At 36.7% G+C, this 19,781-nt stretch overlaps 1 protein-coding gene across 1 annotated transcript in view; it reads left to right on the top strand.

The window, feature by feature from the left end:
- Positions 1 to 19,192, top strand: part of SLC26A7 (solute carrier family 26 (anion exchanger), member 7) — a 75,715-nt gene extending 56,523 nt beyond the window's left edge. The window contains exons 11-18 of the mRNA XM_009324428.1: positions 3,086 to 3,192; positions 5,420 to 5,486; positions 10,147 to 10,284; positions 12,052 to 12,100; positions 14,795 to 14,895; positions 16,766 to 16,820; positions 16,910 to 17,013; positions 19,157 to 19,192. Coding sequence (XP_009322703.1) covers positions 3,086 to 3,192; positions 5,420 to 5,486; positions 10,147 to 10,284; positions 12,052 to 12,100; positions 14,795 to 14,895; positions 16,766 to 16,820; positions 16,910 to 17,013; positions 19,157 to 19,192 — 657 coding nt within the window. The remainder of the gene's footprint in view (positions 1 to 3,085; positions 3,193 to 5,419; positions 5,487 to 10,146; positions 10,285 to 12,051; positions 12,101 to 14,794; positions 14,896 to 16,765; positions 16,821 to 16,909; positions 17,014 to 19,156) is intronic.
- The last annotated feature ends 589 nt before the right edge of the window (positions 19,193 to 19,781 follow it).

The following is a 19,781-nucleotide window of genomic DNA, read 5'->3' as shown; positions in this document are numbered from 1 at the left end:
CATTGGAACAGGCTGCGCAGGGAAGTGGTTGAGTCCCCATCCCTGGAAGTATTTAAAAGACGTGTAGATGAGGCGCTTAGGGACATGGTTTAGTGGACATGGTGGTGTTGGGTTGACGGTTGGACTCGATGATCTTAGAGGTCTTCTCCAACCTTAATGATTCTATTCTATGATTCTATAATCAGGTAGGAGTCAGATGAACTGCATCCTAAATTCCCCTCACTCAGATAACCAGGTCTCTATTGACTATGATGGGAATCTAGACAGCTCACCCAGCTGTAGACGTCTGTGCGGTAGTTAATGCCAAGTGGAATGAACCCTACCCATACAGGCAATAATGATTCTATTCTATGATTCTATAATCAGGTAGGAGTCAGATGAACTGCATCCTAAATTCCCCTCACTCAGATAACCAGGTCTCTATTGACTATGATGGGAATCTAGACAGCTCACCCAGCTGTAGACGTCTGTGCGGTAGTTAATGCCAAGTGGAATGAACCCTACCCATACAGGCAATAGCTGATCACCTCCTCAGTTTGCAAGAAAAAGGAAAGTTTATAATCTGGTTTCAAAGTCATACAAAAACATTTAGTATCAAAATATCTTAGTATTGCATTGTTTAGCCATTGGCTCAGAGAGTATTCTCCCAGTTCACCTATTTATATGGGGTTTTTTCCCCACCAAGTTCCCATTTCACACTCCCCTCAATGGTGGATGGGTAGACCTTATGAAATGAAAAGGTCTACATGGAAACACACTGTCCACAGTTTCAGACGCAGCTGCTATATATACAGTCACAGTACCTCTCAATGCTTCCTATACTTTCTGATATATGCAGAATTTAACATAAATCCATATCTCCTACTTGTTTCTTTTCTCCCTCTTTAGAATTTTTTTAAATTAATACAGTACAAGCATATTTTGAAGTTGGATTTTGTTTTGACTTTTGAGAAAAACTTGTGTTTATAATACTTTATTGCTAAGATTTGAAGAATGATTAGATTCTATCTGTCCTGGAATATACAATAACCATCTTGAAGTAAGTTGCCAAAGAAAACTTTGATATTTTTACGACTTCTTTGTTGAACCTTGCGACGACCCATGAATTAAAAAAATGTCAATCAGATCAACATATCTTCTTTCTACAAGTTTGATGTTACCTTACCTAAAAAAGTATTGACCCCAGGCCAATACAAAGCACTGAAAGGGTGATTGACAAATGAGAATATGATTGTTTTGGCTCATCCTCTACAAAAATGGCAGTCTCTCATTATGGATAAGATGTGAGATACTAGGCTGCTTAGTGCTTAGCAGCTCTTAAACATTTTTGGCTTTGATTCTTCCTATGTAGACTTTGTATTGGGTTTTCATGCTTTCTGTTTTCTTCTGAGACAGAAGAATTTTACAGGTCTTGCAGCAGTGATTTAGTGAGATGTGATGAGGATCAGGTCTGCAGCTGAAGTGGATTGCTTATCTCAAGTGTTGTCAAGGGTTAAGCCTTATCAGGATGGGATAATTCTTGATCCTGCCTGAACTTCAGATTTGTAGTACTTCTGTTAGCCCTTTCATGTCCAGTGATCTCCTTCATAAATATATATTGGATTTATAAATCTTAGAATTACTTTCTCACTGATTAATCAGAACTCAATGTTTGTTGCTCGTAAAGGTATTCTTTGCAAATATATACACAACAATTTGTATAAGATGTCATCAAATATAACTGGAGGTTGAGCAGTGTTTCAAAGAATGAACTACCTTCTTACTTAGCAGCTGTGTCATTGAAGAGTCTGCAAAACCTTTTGCAGCAGTCTAAAATTTTGAAGATGAGGGAACAAAAGGTTTGTCGGTAGAGTCATGTACCACTCTGTCCTCTGTGAAGCACAAATTATTATGGTATGACTTACATTTTATAATTCATAAAATAATAGTTCTGAAATTTGCTCGAGCAAAATTCCTGTGGTTAGGCTGAAAATATTCTATTGTCTCTGGCTTTCCTGAGCTAAGTGAAAGCATCAGAAAGGATAGTTTTAACACTGATTGTGCCATTGTAATGTGATCTTTTCCTCTGCAAACATTAATAAGAAGCACCGTAATTGTTGAAATGGGCACCTATGGAGATCAGTATATCCAGAGGAGTGCAAATACTTTCCATTCTTCTTTAACACTTTTTGTATAAGGATTAGGTGGCAGTCTGTGCTTAAGGCTCCCTCAAGGAAAGAAATATGTGCTGACATTAGGTTGGTGTAAGAAATCAAGTAATTTGTACTTTTCCCCTTTTAATTGTAAAATCTGGATATCTCTCTGCCATACACATCATTGTAGTACGGAAATATGAGTGATCATTTCTGTTCAGAAAAAAATGAAGAAAAAAAATTGAAATGTTAAAATCTTTTGGTTTTTTAATATTTTAAATTCCTTTTCAAAGTGACTTTTGTTTCACATATGCTTCTTTGTATTTTTTAAATTGTATTTAAAATGTATCCAAATTTTATTAATCAAATATTGAAAGATGGGGAAATAATCTGAAATCTCACTATTTCCATGTGAAGAAATTCATTCCCCAATAATTTTTATTTGTTATAGAGTTGGTTTAGTCAGCTGTATTCTGATAAATGCCACTTTTAATTAACCTCCTTGCAAATTAGAATTCCCACTTACACAATTAGTGGGAGAAGAGCTCTCTGTACATGACCTTTAGAGTACCTCATTGTGTAAAAGGAAAGGAGGATTTTAAATGTGTGCAGTGAAGAAGGTGCAAAAACTTGCAATGTGAAAAATAAAATATAGGTTTTACAAAACAACTGAGTTCATTCTGAATTATGCCGTTAGCACAACTACATATGCTATTTTAAGTAACTCTGAAAGGAACCTCTGTGAGCATTGGGATGAGTAGTGCCATGTCATATATTTTCTCCCATGGGAAGGCATTATTTTAATTGCTAATTCAATATTTGCCAGTTCAAAGATCTGAATGATCACCTCTGTGAAACTATCTTCATTTTAAAAATCTTTATTTCTGATTCATAAAATGCACGTTGTTACAAAAATTGAAACTAATCACCTCTTTCTGTTTCCCTTCTTAAAGAGCATATGGGTTAGTACCTACGTGTTTACAATATGCTTTGCTGCTAACGTGGGACTGTTGTACGGTGTTGTCTGCACTGTAGTAATTGTGATTTTCCGCTTTCCCAGGTGAGAAATAAATTTATTGAAATGTTCTAGTAGGACATTGTTATGTCTTCTTTCTGGCACATTGCTTCACTGTCAGGATAGACATACAGTACACTAAATTTAACAATGAAACTTTGGGTTTTTAGTTGCAGAAAATTACTAGATAAGACAATTCAAAAGGAAAAGTCACACCTGTGCATTTACTATAGGCTAAGGATCTCTAAAATGTTTCATACTATGGCATTATTTTGTGATTTCTCTTAGTATTACACATCTCTATGACTCATTAGGTGAAGGTAGCATAAGATCAACAGAAAGATCAATAATATATATTTTTTTTCATTAGATATTTATTTGCTCCTTAAATGTATGTCTGGCAAGCCTTAGTAACTAAGTGCCCTTTATAAACTCTTAGATACTACGTTGCACAGGAGTTAATAGTTGACATTTGCACTGCTAATATATATTAATGAAACATAACTGCACAACTATTCTAATGTATAATGAAAAGTACATTATAAATTCTATGTATGAATTAGAAAAGCCAGGACAAAGAAACTAGAGCTAATACAAATATGTATATTCTTTTTCATATATTACAGTTGCTACTTTGGATCATGAGCAAAGGAAAATATCAGTCGAGGTTCACGATCATTTTGTGCTACAAAGTTAATCCATAGCTCATCAGTCCCGCAAATGACTTGCTGCTTGCAGGCAGTTGTTTGCATGAACATCAAATCCCACTGAAATTAAGTACAATATAGACAGCTTGATTTAATACTTGTTAAAGTTAATGGTGTTAACCAGTTGTCCATAGCTCTGTTCTCATGGAATAAGTTGCAGAACCAGCATGAAAATAGCTCAAAATTGCAAGACAATTACAAATTATGGAAGGTGGTTTCTGCTTGAATCAATCAGTACCTTTTTGGTAACCTTCTGCTACTAAGCAAACTAAAATTTTGGTAAATTCTGCTAGTAAAGGAAAAGGTAAGTTTTCATGTTGTTTACACCCTGAGCCTGGATGTCTGAAGTTCTGCCACAGCAGAAAGGGAGAGATATCTGACACTAAATAGCAGGGTCTTCTGTTGTCTGATCTAACAGAGACCTCAGTCTGAACCTGCAATAATTAAAGTAAATAAGACCCTTCCCAGTGATTTCTGTGGTCTTCAGTCAGGTTGCACATGATTGTCCACGCAACCTAAAAGCACCGAACAGCTAACAGCCTTAAAAACTGTGCTGCACAGGTGAGGTTAGCAAGAGAACATGCAGTAAGCCATCCAGTCGTGGGCAAAAGTGTCAGCAAAAGTGAAGGAAGAAAAATACCATAGGTGATTTATTGTGAAGTTTCTGTTCAGATGCCAGGGTATTGGATGTGGTACATGTTATGTATCAGAATGTATTAAAACCAGCAGCAGCTACAGCTTGATTTATGCAAACAGGAGAGAACAGCTGACTTTTGCAAGCCTCATTTAGCCAACCCCCGTACCTGCAAATACTCCTTGCTCATTGACGCATCTATTAAATGTTTTTATTCTGGGATTATTTCCATTGCCTAGCTTTAGGCACAGAGCTCAGATGATAACTGGTTTCATAGTCTTCTTGTTCTGCAGTTAAATGTGCTCCTGCAAATGATGTATTGAAGCAGAAAATCCTACGCTGAGCTGCCTTTTCAAGGCAACTTTTGCTTTTCACTGACTGTGTAGAGAGCATAGGGATACTGGCTTTTCCAGTTAAGTCCCCCACTTTGATAGCTAGAGTGCAATGTTCTGCTTCATCATACAAAGATGTGTCAATTTTAATGACAAATAAAACATCCTTAGTTTTCATGACCCGTAGCTATTTGATATCTTTTTTTTCCTTTTCTTACAATATGATTTTGCAGGTAAAAAATATTAATTAAACCTCTGTACTTTTGAAGCTGTAGATTATATATTGGCTACCTTGACTTGAGAATAGCTCTCTGTCCAGCTACAAAACAGTAACGAAACTTAAAATTAAGATTTTATTTACCAGAAATTTCCATTATTCATATTTTCGAAGTGATTTATTATAATTCTAAAATGTGCTTTTTACCATTTAACTGGATCATTATCACAAAAAATAAGCTCTGTATACATGAAAATATGTATGGATTGCATCATCAAAACTTTAAACTTCTACACTGTAGTTTTGGAATGTGTCTCTTCCTGTTTCTGTTCAAGACTACTAATGATTTGCCTTACAGATTTTCTCTGTGTATTGATTACAGAGCAAAGACGTTGAATTTGAAAAATGTGAAAGAAGTGGAATATAAATACAAAACAGAAGATAACTGTGTAAGTTAAATTGTCTCTTTGTGTGTGTGTGTGTGTGTGTGTTCCACTAATTCAGATTTGTTTATTTTCTCTAGTTGGTTACCATATTGTAATCAGTGAGTCAAGGGAACACTTTTATGAAATGACCACTTGAAATTTAAAGCCAGTATGACGTAGTAAATACAAAACTAGTCTGGACATCAGAAATTGGAATATTTTCCTGGTTCTGCTGCTGGTCTGCAAAGTGAAGTTAGGCAAGTCCTCTTAGATCTGTCTATCTTAGTTAATTTGTTACTTTTAAGTTAGGAATGGCTCTTTGTAAAAGTTTCCTAATTCCTAAGTCTAAGGAAATCTCTCGGCAGCAAGGGCAAGGTCCATCTGAGCAGGTAATAGCTGTCTCTATGTTCTTATCAAATTTCCTCATTTCTGAGAGTCCTTTGATACTCTCATCATCCACAATCTCTTTTCTGACCCCATTTCTGCCACCAGCCCCTTGTGATCGGACTGTCCCAGAGGACACTGTGTGTGTCTGGGGAAGGAGGGACGGCATCATGAAGTTGTCACAGACTACTTCACATATCTCACCACCCTGTACTCAAACAAGGGTACCCTGATGTGAAAAATGAATGGAAGAATCTCTCTAAAAGACTGTGCTTTTAAAGTTTGGCTTCTTACAAACTTAAACCTACCAGTCAGAGATTTTAAATTATTTTGGTTATTTTCATTGCAATTATCATCAAAGTTGCTTGTGGTCAGGCCTATGGTAAGAAAAGAAGGGTAATGACCCAAAGAGGTGAACTCCCTCCTTTGAGATGAAATGGTAGGTCAGCAGCCAAGAGAGAAGTAGAACCATGTGTCCTTTCATCACGGAGTCCCATCACTAGGACATCCTGCCTTCTCCACCGTGGCAGTTTCAACTATGTCCTCTTTCCTTTCCTAATGCTTATGAAGGGTCTTATGTATCGATAAGCAACATGCTCAGCAGTTATTACCTCACCATTAAGAAGCTCTCCTCTAAAGAATTTATATTTTCTGGCAAATGTTTTCCATCAGAGCTATCTTGGGCTCAAAATCTGAACTTGGCTCAGGGGGGTTTACTGTTTTGGCATGCTGAACAATGCTGGAATGTGAAAGGTACATGAGAATGGGGAGGACTCTGAAAAGTGAATTTAAAACACAGTTGTTGAGGCTGGCCCAGCTGTCAATTATTATATCAATTTTCATTCTTAAGAAAAATGTTGGAGTAACTTTGTCAGAGATGGGTAACCAAAATTTGATTTCCTGACTTTTACCATATCAGTTCATAAAACATTTTGTACAAATCCCTATGCATCTTTTTTTTAAGCTAACAGCTCCCCAGTTTTTTTTTCCTTAATCATTAAGATTAATGCCAGTAACCAAGTAATAACAAACTAGTGTCTGCAGACAGTGGGGAAAATAACATTTTGTTAAGAAAGCAAATTGCTCAAAAGCTTATTACACAAAAGAAAGAATGAAAATTTTTTTAAGATTTAGAAAAATGCCTTTAATTGATTTAGAGTCACTGAGTTGCAGCAGGCATTTAGGGTAATTTTTAATGTATGAATGTTAGACTGATCCGAGTTCCCCTGGTAAATAACAGCTTAGACATAAACAACAGGACTTTTAAACATGAAAATATGTAAGCTTAATGATATACCCTGCCATTAAGTTCTGTGGATTTACAGAAGTTATTTCATCAATAGGAGAAAAGACACTTTAATATGGAAAAAATCAAGAGGGTACTTAGAAGCTTATGTGAAACACATTGCATCACAGGTGTTCCCTGAACTGAATTCTTAGCCAACAGTAGACAGTGCTGTGCAGAGTGCGTGGGGCAATTGCTAATATCCTTCTAAGTGACAGAAGAGATAGGCCACCTGAGAAAATTTTCTTTCTTTTTTGGCGAGGACACAACAAAGAGGAAGTCCATTTTTCTCAGAACAGTTCTTATTAAGAAAGGAACTAGAACCAAACCAGAGCCAAGAATAACTGAGCCAAATTTGGCACAGTTGTCCTTGCCCATCCTGGAAAAAAGATTGTACCTAAGTCTGCATCTGCTTCATTTGGCCTTATGATTTGAGCCTTTCAAATTCTTCACCTTGTATTTTTGGAAGCTTATTAGATTGTTGATCATCACAGGCTTTGATTTTTGCACATCAGTCTTCCTTTTTCTTAGTTTTCATCTTCCACTTTGCTCGTTCTGGTATGGCGCCAAAGTGCTCACTTGTCTCCACACCAAGCTGTCTATAGCATCTTTTTTAAGGGAATCTGTGGGATGTTGGAGTATTTCTCCATCCAAGTGTATATTGCCCTCTGTTTCGCCCTTATTTTAGAGTTTTCTTTCATGTAATCTTAGCCATTTTTAAGCCATTTAATAATTGCCAGTCAGGCTTTGCCACTTGACTGACCGAGGTATGTTGGTGACGTAACATTTACCACAATCACATTCATAGGTAAATTGCTCAAAGTCCCTATACATAGTTTGGGGTTCATTGCCTCAGTTTTGGATGTTTGAAATGTTTCCTTAGTCTGTATGATGGTTGCTGCGGCAGTGTCTGAGAGATCGTCTATTTCCCAGAAGTCTGAATAGCAGTCTACAATAAGGAGGTAGTTTGTGTGGTTTGTGGTGAAGATTTCCATTCCTGTTTTGCTTGAAGGTCTGTTGGGAAAACTGTGTATGTTCAATGCAATCCCACGGTTTTTTGAGCTACGTAAAAAATGGTCTGTGTGTCAGCTCCACTTACTTACTTGTGTTTGAGTGTGACCTTGTTATATGTCTCTGACTTTTGTTAGGAAGAATAGAAGCTTTTTGAACCTACATTCTCTTGCGAATTCTTGGTTTTTACTTCCTGTTACCCGTTGTCACAAGTAGTTCAGTTTTGAGAGCTGATACATAAATCAGATATTTTATTTCAGTAGTAAATGGATATTTCCTGTATCCAGACCCCTTATTGCACTTAGTGATAGGATACTTTATTGCATATAGCACTTTTGTGGACTGAAATCCTTTTGGAGAACTCGGAATCAGATCTGTTGATCTGCCCTCACGTTCTGCTGCTGTCCTGCTGAGGTGTGGTCAGCTGCAGTGTTTGTCCATTAAAATCTCATCTTGTTTTCATTCTTCCAAAGTGGGCAAAGTTTTTTACGAGACTGTTGAAGCTGACATTCGGCAATACCATGTTTTGCATGTGAAAATAACTAGTGGGAATCATTGCTGTGCAGTGTTCAGGTTGTGCATTCAAGGATCCTCTTTTTGTCTCACCTGGAAGGAGAACGCTCTGAACTTCCACATGTAATCTAGGGATCCCCAGCTTCCATAAAACACATACTTGAAAGGCAAATTAATCCTATTGCTTTTCTGGCAACTGGCGCTTATGAGCAGTGTTATTGTGGCTATTTAAGAATCTCTAGTTGCATGCATGCCTGTCAGGTAGAAAATACTACTGAAAATATTGGTAACTTTTACAGGCCACACATGATCCTGCTTATTCCTGTTTACAGCACTAGATTCATAGAAGCTTAATACAGTTATTTACTGGAATATACACAAAGAACTTTATAAGTAGATATAATATCTTTTACTAGATCAAATAGTACAACTGGAAAAAGTGGAAGACCCTAACAGCCAACAGACTTTTCCTCAAGTCTGAAATAGAAGCAGCAGAAACCAAAGCAGCTGAGAGTAGTTACTCCACATTGAATTTGGTCTGTCTCAGACCCAATTTTCCTGAAGAAAAGAGAGACATGGCCCATAACCTGTGGAAAATGGAGAGCATGGTAGAATTAGCTTAACTCTACCTACCTACAAAATCCGTATCTTTATATATAAAGATTAATTTTCCTACTGGCTTTTGAAGGTGTTTTATATCCACCTTGAGAATGAGAGAAAAAGTGCTTGTTTTGTGGGAAATGTTCCCCATTGGTACCTGGGGGTTTCCTGACCTTTATCTGATGTCCTTCAGAAATCGTTCTGTTGTATAATGTCTGTGCTTTGGGCTACACAGTTTCCTTGAAGGTACCTGGTGAACTGGATGAAACTTAGTCAAGGAAGTGCAGTGACAGGAACTGGAGGTGGCTGATGGTTCTCATGTAGATTATTTATTGTGTTCGTTGTAGATGAGTGCTGGCAAAGTTTTAAATGTGTCGCTCAAGCTTGGTCTGGATCCATTAAGTATTTCCATGGAGAAATATCTCAGTTGCACTAAAGTCATCTTCAGATAACTGAGATGAACATTTTCAGTGTTCCCCAAACCACCGGCAGTGTTTCCCCCAAAACCTCATGTACTTTTTCCAATGCATGTTTGTCTAATAAAAAATATTCTGTCTGCAAACCTTGTCTTGTCTATGTTTGGGGCTGAAACAGTGCTACTATTATTTGCCAGATAATAGTCAGTATTATGTATCATAATGAATATGATTTTGCTTTCATGTTAACTTGAATTAAGGATAGTTTTCCTTACAGGTTACTTACATTTCCTTTTTTACTTCACTTGTGTGTGAAGATTGATCAAGACAGTTATCTGTTAAATCATTATCACAATCCAAAGCTCCTTCTAGGTTGATTTACAGGATTTTTCAGGATTTTTAAAGAAATTACTTTGTTTTTCAGTCTCCAAACCCAAGATAATCTTCTCAGTATTTTGTTTATTTCATTCCACAGGAATCATTAAAACAGGTAAAAATAGTTTCAGTCAACAACCCATTAGTCTTTCTGAATGCCAGGAAATTTCAGGCTGACCTGATAAAGATAATCCAGAAGGATACCACGAGCAGCCAGGCATGTGAAGATGTAAACAAGGTAGGATGTGCTATATGCTTCAGTAATCATGGTGACGGTGTTGAAGATCATGATTGTTTTCCTTGCATTTCTTATAGAATGCAATCAGATACTGAAACAGATTTAAAAAGGTAATATTTCAAATTATTAATTTAGGATAGAATAAAGTTAATCTTAATCAGATTCAATATGGATCATTTTCTTATTATTACTTGAAAAAAAAAATCTCTACTATTTCTATATATGATCCTGTAAAAGACATTAAAGCACTGATCCAAAGCTCTTCAAAATTTCTGGCAGAACTTACATAACCACAGCTAATATAAGGTTGTGATTTTAAAGAGACAATGAGTAGCTACAAATCTACTTGAATAAAATTTGAGTTTTTTGCTGGAGGTGAGTCTATGAGAGAGAGACATTTCATTTCTGTTTCTAACTATAAATAATTCCAGGAGAATTAGGAAGAAGGTACAAACCGACTAAAGTTTTTCTCAAAGGTAGTGTTTCTTTTTCGTTTTCTACACTGATTGTATTGGAAAAATAAACAGTATAAAAATTATGTATAACTTGGTTTTGGAGAATATCTCCATAAGTATATTATTTTTTGAGTTTATCAGCACATAACTACTGCAACTTCCTACAACACTCTCTAAAAGGGAAAAAAAGTCTTACTATTTTTCTGTCATTGCAATGAAGATATTCCAATACTGTACAATGCTTATGGCAGGCAATTTCATCCAATTTGGCAAATTGGGCTGAGAAAATCACAGTCCTTTCCTAGATGAGTTGTTAAGACAATGTTCAGCAATGTGTGTCCACCACCTCTCCTGTCTCTTGCCAAAGGGCTGTGCTATCCATACTACTTTGATGGGTGGCTTATCCTCGTTGTGCAGAAATTCAGCTCAGAAATTGTGCTGCATTTTTTCCTTGGTTGTGCTAGGCTAACTGATTTGGATTAGTATGATAACAAACACCCAAACAGAGAGAAATTACTTAGGATTTGCATGGAATTGATTTATGAGTTAATTTAATAAGTATAATAAGTTAATAAGTTAATTTATAAGTTACTTAGGAGGGAGATTTTATCCTTTGTCTTTTCTGTAAGGTACTTGGCAGTACAGCTGCCTAAAATACTGTGCATAATTTTTTTTTTTTTTTTTTAATAAAGGTCTTTCTGTAGCACATAATGGGAGTGAAAAAAGATTGCACTTTGGATTTTGTTTCTGTGCTGTATTTCTGGTTTTAACTCATATTTCTACTGAGAACTTAACATTCATATTGAAATCATTATAAAAAAATTTCTCCAGTTAAAGGTACTCTTTAATAAATGTACATGTCAAAAATGTTTTCACTAAAATATTAGCATAGCAGATGAGATTGCAGCAAGAAGAAAATGAATCAAAAGTTAATCTTATAAAATCATTGACTAGAATTTATCTTTTCAAGAACATCTTTCCCATCTTTTGACCACTTCTTAACCAACCCCTGCTTCCCCAAAAGCATCGTGTTCATAATATGCTTTTTAGTGGATCAAAACATGACAGAGGTTGAGTCATCTAGAAAGAAAAACGAGATATCAGTTTGGTGTAACTTTAGAAGAAACTGAGAGGCATACTCAGCAAATACTATATATCCAATAGGCTGCTGCATACAATATGATTTTGGAGAGAAGGAGTTAACATTGATATTGAGAAACAGAATTCTTATGTATTGCATTGGTTTTCTCTGGTTACTATGCATTGGACTAGTTTTCCTTGGTACATTAATAATTTGTTGCTTTTATTTCAGTGTGAGCAGAATACATTGCTCTGTTCATTTTCCAATGGGAGTTGTCATGGTGAGTTTATTATCTATAAATGATATTAAAACCAAGATGGATATAAGTATGCAAAATGGCTCCACGCTTTTCTATTTATTTCTGTGTGAATTCAAGTTGTCTGAAGACTAATATTTTCAGTTAGACCAAACATTCAATGAAGCATGAATGCTAAACAGTGTTAAACTCTGTTAACCTTGGCCTAACAAGTCCTATTTTTATTCTGTTCTCAACTGACTTTTTAAGATTTTAAAAGTGGGGAACCCATGAAAATACCTTTTCTGCAGGAGTCCCTGATTATTTCTCATGAACCATTGTGTGTATACTGAGACAGGAACGCAGTGGGGGGAACCACTTCCCAGGTTACTGCCTGGATTGGTCTTCAGACAAAGGCCTAAGAGGCTGTTTTGCTAAGCTCTGGTCTTGTTTTTTTGCATTCACAGTGGGACTTGAATATTAGTATGCAAAACTAAAAATAGGGTAAGATTAGAGCCATGTTAAATCTTTGTGATCTTTAAAGCTACTTAGGAGAAAATCTCAGAAAACATCAACTGAATTATCAGTGACACTATGGCCATCAATATTGTACTGTATATAAACAGAGGAGAAAATAAAGAAAAAAAATCCTAAGGGTTTGTTTTCAATTAAGGACTAAGCTGGATAGTTCCACTTTTCCCACATTTTATAACACTTAAATCAAACCAGAGCACATACATTCCCATGGGAGAGCTGCAGCGACCTTTTGCAGAAGATACTTTATACAGATGACTTAATTGTGGATGGTATTAAAATGTTGTGTTTATTTAAAACACTTATAAGCATTAAGGCCACACTAGAGGATCTGATTTGGGGGCTGTTGTCTGAATGTTTACATTTATTAGCTAGATTCAGACATTTTTATGATACTACAGTGTTTAGTTTACTTGGGGGTGACAGAGTGCTTTGCTGTAACACATCGCAACACAATGACAATGGCTACCGAAGACTGTACAGGGCTATACTGTAAAATACTGAAAGAGTGCAAAGCACTTTATATATGAGGAGGTTTTTGGAAGGTCTTGGCAGTACATATTTCAGACTTCTTTTGGATGAACTGGTTTCTCGTGTTACAGAAGTTACAGACAGCACAAGACCCCTTTTCTGAATGCTTAAGTCTTGCCTTGAGGATTTAAATGCTCTGTTGTTCCTTGTACCAACCAGTCTATGGTGACTTTTCATGGGAGCTTTAAAATAAAAACTAGAGAGAAAAAAGAAAAATCCCTATAAAAAGGAAAACAAAATGTGGGGCTTAAATTTTTAGGAAGGAAGGGAGCAGGAAGACGTAATCCTTAATCCTTACAGCAGTTGTCCTGGAAGGTGCAACAACGTACATCTTTGTCAAAATCTTTCCTTTCTCCCTCTGGGGAATACTGATTTGCCATTGGTCTGTATCAGCACCAAATTAAACAGCTGCTGTTGCCCTTGCCACTGGTTCAGAGAGGGAGCAGGTCTGTACCTACCCCCCATTTAGAAGCCAGGCAGCCTCTACTGCAATGCAGGATGCCAGCTGGGTGGGAAGGTAGCATGAGTAAGTAATAAGGAGAAAGCCTAAGTTATTTTGTTTCAGAGGCTGAGGAGGTGTGTAGAAAAAATTACAGTGAGCAGCCTAGCAGATCTCATAAATCCTTTCTGGGTTTCCATCACAGTAATGTCAGGCAGGAGGTTTCCTTTGAAATTCTGTATTTTTGTTTGAAATGTATCTATTAATGTACATTGGACAGTACAAAGACAGTAAGTCTCTGGAGGTGCAAGTCCAAAAGGCTCTGACTCTTAGACTACTGTCAGAAAGGAATTAGCAACATTATAAATCTACACCATGGGGAAATTCTAAGTTGCCTCAAGAGTTTAAAATCTTTTCCTCTGCTCTGTCAAAACCATTTAGCTTAAGCCTTGTCTACATTCAGAATTCTTCTCCTTTTTTTTTTGTTTTGTGCATTATGATAACTAACATTTGTTCACAGAACAATGTAAATAAGATGTGCATTATTTTCTAGTTTTTCCTTTATGAAAGTCAAGAATCATTATCTATGTGCTAGTTCAGGACACATTTAGTCCAGAGTGAGCTTAGTTTAAGCACGAGATGGCCTGAGGTTGAAGAATGAGTAGAAGACCTTTGCAAATCTTACCAACATATTTTTTTATCCAGCATCAATACATGATAGTATATAAAAAATTAACCAAACAAAAAACAACACAGTAAAACCTTAGAAAAATTAAACACTCCACTTTACATATTTTTCTTCCTTATGGGAAGATATTAGTTAAGCCATTGGCAGGCATTTAGGTAATACAGAAATGAGTGTCATATCAGATCTTAAGAGAGAGATAGATTCTCTATGTATCCCATGTAAACTCTTCCAAACAAGCCAAGATATTATCCTGACACATCTGGAAATTCAAATCTGAAGAAGCAATTCTTTAATTCTTGAGAGAGTATTCCTGTCAAGCATCTCACTAATAATATGTTCTGCCTGTCATCACTTCATCCCATTGCTCTGAAGGTCCTTCATTTGTGCTTCTAAAATATGCCATTTGCTTGACTGATACCCCAGTACATAATAGTAAAATTTTTATCGTGATAGTTTGGGTTTATTTTGTTGAACTATCATTATTCTTATATGCATTTCTTGACTATTCTCCCTTTTAATTAAAGTTTTTCTTTTATCAAATGTGTAGGTGAGTCGTTGCAGTCATGTCATGGTGAGCAACGTGCTTTGATATTAGACTGCAGTGGACTGAATTTCTTTGACTACACTGGAGTCTCAGTGCTGCTTCAGGTATTCATGACATCCGACAAATTCTGTACCTAGAAATGTAATTACACATACAAGTTATTGGGGCCAGCTAGTAGTTACCTCACCTATATCTGTGGATAAACATGTCACTTGTGGAAAAGATGAACACTGATTTGGTATTAAACTGCACTGTGTTTATATACAAAATTATATAAAAAATAATTCTAAAGATTTTGGGTGACATTCAGTGCAAATGTAAGTACTGTATGTAATGGAGATGAGTTTCTGATTTTTTTTTTTTTAATTTTAAAGCTGTTTTAGGTCATATTTGACCCTGTCCTGTCAGTTATGTCAGTTGCAGTGGAGCTATGTGTGGATTTACCCCTTTAAAATTTCAGCTTTTAATTCTGTGATTTTATCTGTATGCCCTGCTTTCTGCTAAGCCAGAGGTCTTAATGATCTCCGTGTTTTCTCCTGCGGGTTATATACCTAGCAGGCTGAGTTCCTCAGGCATTGCAGGAGCTCCAGGAAGGTCCCAGAAGACCAAAACCAGTAACCACATAATGAGCAGTTCTATATAGTGGATGAAAAGTTATGTTCAGAAGCTATTTCTTATGTTTCCATTGGGTCTGGCATTTAATAGTTGTGTAGTGGGTACAGATTTAAGTGGGTATGCAAGGTTTGGTTCATATAATTTTTCTGAGTAAGATAGAAGACCAGATTTGAACTTGGGTCTCAGCCCAGGCCTTTTCTTATTCTAATGATTTTCTCAATTTACTGCAGTGATTAAGCAGTGAAGTAAGTCTTGCCTTAAAAATGTTAAATTAAAACTACGTATAGGTGGGGATATAGTAAAAAATAAAACTGGAAAAATTAAATAATGGGAGTAGGAGTTACTCTTTATTATGTCTCACCTCAAAATGTAGAGCATTCAATAGAATTAGTAAATAAAGCATTAATTACAAAAAAAGATTTGTGAAACTGATTTCCAAAAGATCTCAGAGACCTCAGAACTGCAAATTATATCAAGGAAGTGTTAGACAAATTTGTGAGAGGTAAGTCCATCATGGGCTGTGAAATGCGCAGGTTGGGAGCGCAGCCTCTGGCTGAATGACTGGTCCAAAACTGAGTTACCCAGAGGAGGAACACACTCAACATGTCCACTTCATTACACTCCCTCCCGAAATACCATCACCACTGTTGGAGTTAGAGGGATTTTTAGCTGAGTCAGGCTTTTCATTTATTTTTAAAAATAGGGTATTCTGATGTGGTTATCATTGAATCTCTTCTCTCAGAATTGTTCCACTTGGAATAGATTATTTAAGCATTTTTTGAAGCAAGGACTGCTTTGGATCCTCATCTGCCAGAAAAGGCCCTACTCTGGTTCTAGAGCTATTTTCACACTTTTTTTACTTTCTAGTTTATTGAATATTTAGTCTCTGTGAAGTTGAACATTTTCAAAGAAAGAATAAAGAACAACTTACTGCAGCGTGTAACATGATGGTTATGGTGCTTTTCTGATGGACTGCTAAAAGTCTCAAAGTTTCCTAGGTCTGATTCCTATCTTTGTGGACTGGCAGGTAAGCATGTGGAGAGAAGATGGGGAAACTTGCTAAAAAAGGAGAACTGGGAAAAAAACCCTGAAAATATAGTAAAAAATGCAAAATTGTTAATCAAATTCAGATTTAATTCTCAGCAGAGCTGTAGAGTACTTTGAGGAGAGGGGAGGAAATTAGAGTGGGTTTGTGGTGTTTGCATTACAGAAGAGCTCGCTCTGGTGTCTGCTGGCAGTATAGCTTCAACAGCAACACTCCATGCTCTCTGCGTGCTTTGAATATGTTCTTTTTGTGTATTTTATTCTCTGTTGGTATTTTAAACAGTTTTTTTGAATTTCATGTTTTCACACATATAGATTTACATGGACTGTAAGAACAGACACATCGATGTGTTGCTAGCACACTGCAAAGGCAAGTATCAGCTTACAGCAGAATTTTTAACATGACGGTTTATATATCTTCACTACCTTATCAATGCTCATATGTTTGTTTTATTACAGCTTCCTTGATAAAAGCAATGCAGTACGGTGGAAATTTTGAATCTGAAAATCCTGTCTTCTTTGAATCTATTTCTTCGGCAATCGATGCCATTCAAATTCACAGGGTGAGACTTACAGCAGGGGTAGGTGAAGTCTGGAGGGCTTCTTGGATGCTGACAGCAATTTGTTAAAGTCTGGGAAAATCTTATTTACTCAGTGAACCTTTTGTGTAGAAACCTTTTACCTGTCTATTCTCTACAACTGGTCCCCAGACTCTGGACTGCAGTTATCAAGTTTTTCCTGCTAGCGCTCTCTTCCCATCACCTTCTCTCCTTTAGCAACAACTTCTTGGTCTTCTGTGCTAGACCCAGAGGCGCTGTGTTGTGGTGCATTAATCTGGGTGCATTCTCCACTGGAAAGCGTAATGTCATCTGGAAACACCTAACGTAGCCTCTTGGTGAGGCAAATTAACTCGCACCCAGTTCTGTGTTACTGAAACTACACTCCTCCATTCCTCAGCCTGGGTTGCTTAAAGCTACTTCACACAGCACTGCACTGTTCTGACCGAAATGCTTCTGGATCCTTAGCACATTTTTTCTAGCTAATAAGCTTGTCTCTACCCTGCAGTGTAGTGTGCTGTGTTGGCTCACTGGCGGAAAGAGGGGAGAGGAATTGCACGACGTGGAAGAGAGAGCTAGAGGGAGAAGGAAGGCTTGGCTCAGAAATTTGAGGCTTGAGGCTTGAGCATGCATTTGCTTGAATATGTATTTACTTGCTCAATAATAATTCTTGCATTCCTTGTTAAAAGGCTGTAAACCTGGGCTTTCCTCATAAACCATGTGAGCCTTTTCCATTGTAATCCCAGTGTAACTGAGCATGCATTACAAGTAGTGTGCTTTCCCATGGTTTTATTTATGATTCCAAATATGGCTAGAGCTTGGCTCAGAGCCTTCTCCCAGAGACATTAAACTCATCATGGTCTGTGGTTTTGGGTTTTTTTTTCCTCCACTTTGTATTTTACTAATTAAATTAGAGTTGCCTATGGACAAAATCACTTTCTATTGATTTATCCAGATAAGGTGAGTTGGCACAGCTGGTCTAGTGGATTGACCAGAAAAACATGTTCTCTTCAGAGATTTTCAACATTTTTCATTTTGTTGCCCTGCAAGAAAAATTATTTATTAAATGGTAACTGCAAGGCAAAAATAATGGGGATGACTATTGTATATTTTGTCTGGGTCTGATTAGATGAATTAGGATGATTGTCGTGTTATAAAAGCTCTGCATTCTTTATAGACATTAATTAACCTTCCTAACATTCTTGTAAGATAGTTATGTACTAGCATTCCCATTTTATGGAAATGGGACATGGAAAGACCAGGACAAATGTTCAAAGTGAAAAGGGAGAGTTAGAGCTCAGAAGGCCACTTTTCTAGGAACTGATTCCATGTTTCTACCAGAGCTGCTAGGCAAATCAAAACTCTGAATAGTGGCTTAGTGGATTAGTCCAAAAGGCTTGCACACAGCCTCAAATTTTAAATGTAATTATGAACAGTCTATATATGCTGCTGATGCCTCTTCAGAGTATTCAAAGTATGTGTTTGGGTTTTTTTTATGTGTTCTTTTATGTGTTTTTTTATGTGTCCTTGCGTTTAATACCTGAAGATAAGAAAAGAGAACAGAGGTAAAAAGGCAGCGTGACAGCAATAGCAGCACCACACTGTAATGAACACAGAGCCCTACCGGCCCTTCCCAAAATATGGCTGCAACAAGAAGACAGAGCACGTACAAAAGGCCCACAACCATCTGTGGCAGGATAGGATAGGATAGGATAGGATAGGATAGGATAGGATAGGATAGGATAGGATAGAAAAGAATGGGAGGAAGGAGCTGGAGATTTACAGAAAGTTATTCATTCCGATTTACATTTCAGCTTCCCCCCACAGCAGGAAATAGTCTTTCACTGGCAGAAAGGTAGAGGCAAGAGGGCATCGTGGTTCCTTTTCATCTCTGCTGCTGTTCAGAAAGGTGAAGGTGCTCTTATCTACATCCTCCAAGGATAATCTTGTGTAATTCTAGTTTTTATGTTGATAAGTTGGTAAGAGACTCATCTGTTGCTTTATGCAGTTCATCCTCATCATAAATAACTTTTTGATTTATGGTCTTTATAATGGTGCCATTTTCAAACTAGGACTGCTTCATCTGCTAATTTTATGTGGCATTCTAGGAAAACGTTATAATAATTTTTTTCTGTTTCTCCCAATTTAGAATTACAGCAAGTTCAGTGAACAGAGTGAAGTGTGATGTCAACCCATTGAATATGGCTAGTTTGATCTGCTCATATTCAGAATGAACTACACCACGGTTTCTCCTTAGCTTTTTTGTCTGGGGGATCTCATAGATGATCTTTTATATGCCATGTACATTTACTACATTCAGTAATGACAGATCTGCCATTCAGAAAAAAAATCTTTCAGATGCCATCACTCAGAGAATGTTCATACAATTGTTCTATAGTGGGTTTATATGATATTTTTATATACATTTAGATACAAATTATTAGAAAGCAGACATGAGGTACTGACTGTGTTTACCAGTAGGGTATATTCCTTTAGATATCTTCTTTTGTAACATTAGTTGTAATATGCATCTGTAGCTTTGTGCATGGAATAATGAGACATTATGATTTCTTAAAAACAGTGTGTTATAATTGATACAGTATATGCAGGAAGCCATATACCAGTGCATACTGTTTCTAATAGTTTTATTTATCCTTTTTTCTGTTCAAGACAGCCATTTGCAATAACAGCATCATATCACAGCTGTCATATTCTTCTGTTTTTTGTACTTTGTTTTGTATGCTTTTTAATGCCTGGCAAGGTCAGTGGGAGCA

The sequence above is a fragment of the Pygoscelis adeliae genome, unplaced genomic scaffold, assembly GCF_000699105.1.
Source record: "Pygoscelis adeliae isolate BGI_AS28 unplaced genomic scaffold, ASM69910v1 Scaffold145, whole genome shotgun sequence".
Lineage (NCBI taxonomy): Eukaryota > Metazoa > Chordata > Aves > Sphenisciformes > Spheniscidae > Pygoscelis > Pygoscelis adeliae.
This window is presented reverse-complemented; position numbering and strand designations above follow the sequence as displayed.